We start from the raw sequence: 3398 nt of genomic DNA, 5'->3' as shown, positions 1-3398 counted from the left end.
ATTATTTCAATGATGTACTAAATCTGATATTATTTCAAAATTATCTTCTTCTCCCTTGCCATCTTTCACTTTGTTTTTTATTTCAATATTAGATTTAATTTTATAAAATTAAATTTAAAATTTAGATTTTTATATACCAATAAATAATTTTTAATTAAAATTATTAATTTATGTATTTATTATAAAGAGTTTTGTGTGAGTTGGTTGCATAGTTTTATCTCTCTATATATAGCTATGAAACGAGAAAGAATGCATAAATTAATAATTTTAATTAAAATAATTTATTGTTATTTAAAAATTTAAATTTTAAATTTAATTTTTAAAAGTTAAATCTAATATTGAAATTAAAAAATAAGTGAAGGATGGCAAAGAGAAGAAGATAATTTTAAAATAATATCAGATTTAGTACATTATTGAAATAATAAGTATCATATTGAAACAGTTAAAACGTGAAAAGACGAAATTGGTCAAATGTTCAAAACGGCATTTTCGGATAAAAAATAGCCGAAATGACCAATTTCGAAATAAATCCTTAGTTCATGGACTACTGACGATATTTTTAAAGTCCAGAGACTATGAGCGAGATAAACCCATAGCCCATAAACCATATTTGTAGTCCACTCTACTCTACTTTTTTTCATTATCAACATATAAACCCATTATCTATTCTACTTTTTTTCATTATCAACATATAAATCAAAACTGAATACAATCATGTGATGAAACAGTAAACGCTAATTTGCACCGCAAGCATAAAAATCACATTTTAAGTATTTATTGAATTGTACCCTCTCCGTCCCTGAAAATTTGTCACCTATTTCCTTTTTCGTCCGTCCCTAAAAATTTGTCACCTTTTACTTTTACCATTTTTGGTAGTGGACCCTACATTCCACTAACTCATTCATACTCACATTTTATTATAAAACTAATATATATAAGTAGGACACATATACCACCAACAGTTTCAACTCACTTTCTATTACATTTATTAAAATACATGCCGGGTCAAATGGTGATGAATTTTGGGGGATGTAGGGAGAAAAAAATAAAATAAAAACACGCAGCACATTTAAATTTGGAAAACTGAAAGGGTGATCACTGGCTACTCCAACTAACTGTACGGTACCTCCTCTTTTTTTACTGCTTTCAGAGGGGGAGAGGAAGTGAGAGAACAAAAAATCAACCACAATGCAGAAAGTGTGCATCAACAGCTTGGTAGAAAACGGCAGCCTCGATAGCCGCCGCTACTACCTCGCGCGGCGGACCGTCATCGAAATGCTGAGCGACAGAGGCTACCTAGTCCCCGACATGGACGCACAGCTCCGCCGCTCTCTAGCCGAATTCCGCGCCGAGTTCGGCGACCATCCGGAGGCCGACCGCCTTCGCATCACCGCTCACCGTGTCTCCAATCCTTCGCGGAAGGTATATTAATTTTTAAAAATAAATTGTTTGGTGCTGTAACGGTTAATGTATGTTGTTCTGCTTTCTGTATTTTACGAAAAAGAGTTGTGAATGTGTTTTTGTTTGATATTTATCTGCGGGAAATCCTTCATTTTCGAAGCTAGAGTCGTGATTTCGTAATTTTTTTAAAAAAATGTGAGCGATGCTTTATGTTTTGGTTGAAATCGATTGTGATGCGAATGCTTAATCGTGAAAGAGAAGTTGTTTCCAGTTTCCAATGGAAAAGGTTTCTATGGTGTTTCACGTTTATAACTTGATTTTTACGGAGTAAAGGGTAAATTGAAGGGAATTGGTGATCTAAACTCTATTGTAATTGTAAACACACTGTATTGCTCTAAAATAGAAGATAGCAGGGTCTGGAGTTGAAGCTTCACAAGATAAGAGGTCTCTAGGCAAGTCTAAAGTGATAAGAAATTGTTAGTTTCTATCACAAATTGTTTAAGATGGTCATAATCTCTTAGCACTCAATGAAAGCACATTTAGGAAATGAGATATTTGCAGAATGAATGCAGGTAATAAGTTCACAGTAGATTTCATAATCGGGTGATCTTTGCCAGTAATTAATTAGTAAAGCTCTTTGAGTTGCAGATTGCTTTGGTTATTAACTTTTATCCTTGTGGTTTTATTTCCTGCTCTAGATTCTGGTCATATTCTGTGAAGGTTTTCAGACGAGAAAACAAAATGCTGTTGGCATACTGAGTCAGATTGCTAACAAAGAAAGGCTGGACAAGGTGATACTAGTCGTGCAAAGCAAGATGAATTCCCATGCTCAAAAGGTTTTGGATGAGTATTCGGTGAAAGTGGAGACGTTTCTGGTTAGTTAGCTGGAACTACATACTATGGTTTTGAGCATGATTTAAGGCACATATAGGAAGGCTGGTAACATCAGATGTCATGTGATTCATTTCCTTGCCTTTTTTGCAGATTGCTGATTTGTTGGTTAACATCTCAAAGCATTTTTTGGAGCCGAAATATGAGATTCTGTCTCCTGGGGAGAAGGATACGCTTCTCAAGAAACATGCGATTGAAGACAAGAAGGTACATCTTGGATTTTGATAATTCTATGGTTATTTCATACATATAAAACAAAACAAGACAACAAAGTTCAAATTGTTTTCTTGCGCTTGATTATCATAGAAATATGAGTGACGAGGCATGCTTTGAAAGTATAGTGACACTATGCTGGCTGAAGCGAGTTTCGGATTATCTCCATATGCTTCAAGTTTGCACACAAAGAAATGGCTACAATATTTATTTGCATAGCGAGTTTATACAATGAGTTGACAAGAATAAATGTTTTCACGAATGTGATACTGAATATGTAGTTGAAATTGGCAGCTTCCTATGATGCTTGAAAGCGATGCAATTGCAAGGTACTATGGATTCGAGAAAGGGCAGGTGGTGAAGGTGTGCTATGCTGGTGGCATTCCTCATTCTCTAGTGTCTTATCGTTGCGTCGTCTAATCTCAACCTAGAAGAAAATATCGCATTCTGCAGTTGTTTAAGACATTCTAGCTGCAAAACTAATAGTATCAAGTCTATACGTAGGTGTTTCTGTGGCTCTTTGATATGTAATTATCGACAACTTTCTGTTTTGGGGTTCCACCACACGTTCACGCTGCTCTCTTATGTTATTACTAAGCCTGGATAATTATATTTATGGTGTTGAGGGCGTTTGACAGTTAACTAAGCTCATTAGAATAAACAGCTTTGGAAAGTAGTAAGTACGTATTTAATATACTAATAAGCTGTTACGTGATAACCTAATTACTTTTTGGAACGTTAAAAATCAAGTTGACCGTGTAACGTTAAAAAACTAAAACTACCTTCTCATAAAAATCAAGGTGAAATATAATGACCTCAATTACTTTTTTGGAATTGAAGTGTTGGGATTTTTCTAGTAAAACATAAAAAATGCATCATGAATATCCAAGCAG

The 3398-nt window shown here is 34.3% G+C and overlaps 1 protein-coding gene across 1 annotated transcript; it reads left to right on the top strand.

Annotated features, from left to right (window-relative positions):
- Window positions 1-1101: 1101 nt before the first annotated feature.
- LOC121791886 (DNA-directed RNA polymerase V subunit 5C-like) lies at window positions 1102-2976 on the top strand. The gene is made up of 4 exons (XM_042189700.1): window positions 1102-1422; window positions 2100-2276; window positions 2386-2499; window positions 2800-2976. Exons 1-4 carry the CDS (start codon window positions 1189-1191, stop codon window positions 2923-2925), a joined length of 651 nt encoding a protein of 216 aa, XP_042045634.1. The 5' UTR covers window positions 1102-1188; the 3' UTR covers window positions 2926-2976.
- Window positions 2977-3398: the final 422 nt, after the last annotated feature.

This window comes from Salvia splendens, unplaced genomic scaffold (assembly GCF_004379255.2).
Source record: "Salvia splendens isolate huo1 unplaced genomic scaffold, SspV2 ctg953, whole genome shotgun sequence".
NCBI lineage: Eukaryota > Viridiplantae > Streptophyta > Magnoliopsida > Lamiales > Lamiaceae > Salvia > Salvia splendens.
Note: the sequence above shows the minus strand (reverse complement) of the source record. Positions and strands in the feature narration are given on the sequence as shown.

Bases quoted from the DNA above. Each gene is read 5' to 3' on its own strand.
- LOC121791886 (XM_042189700.1), top strand. From the start codon at position 1,189: ATGCAGAAAGTGTGCATCAACAGCTTGGTAGAAAACGGCAGCCTCGAT. The intron at 2,277-2,385 runs GTTAGTTAGCTG...CCTTTTTTGCAG, and splicing joins TGAAAGTGGAGACGTTTCTG to ATTGCTGATTTGTTGGTTAA. The intron at 2,500-2,799 runs GTACATCTTGGA...TGAAATTGGCAG, and splicing joins ATGCGATTGAAGACAAGAAG to CTTCCTATGATGCTTGAAAG.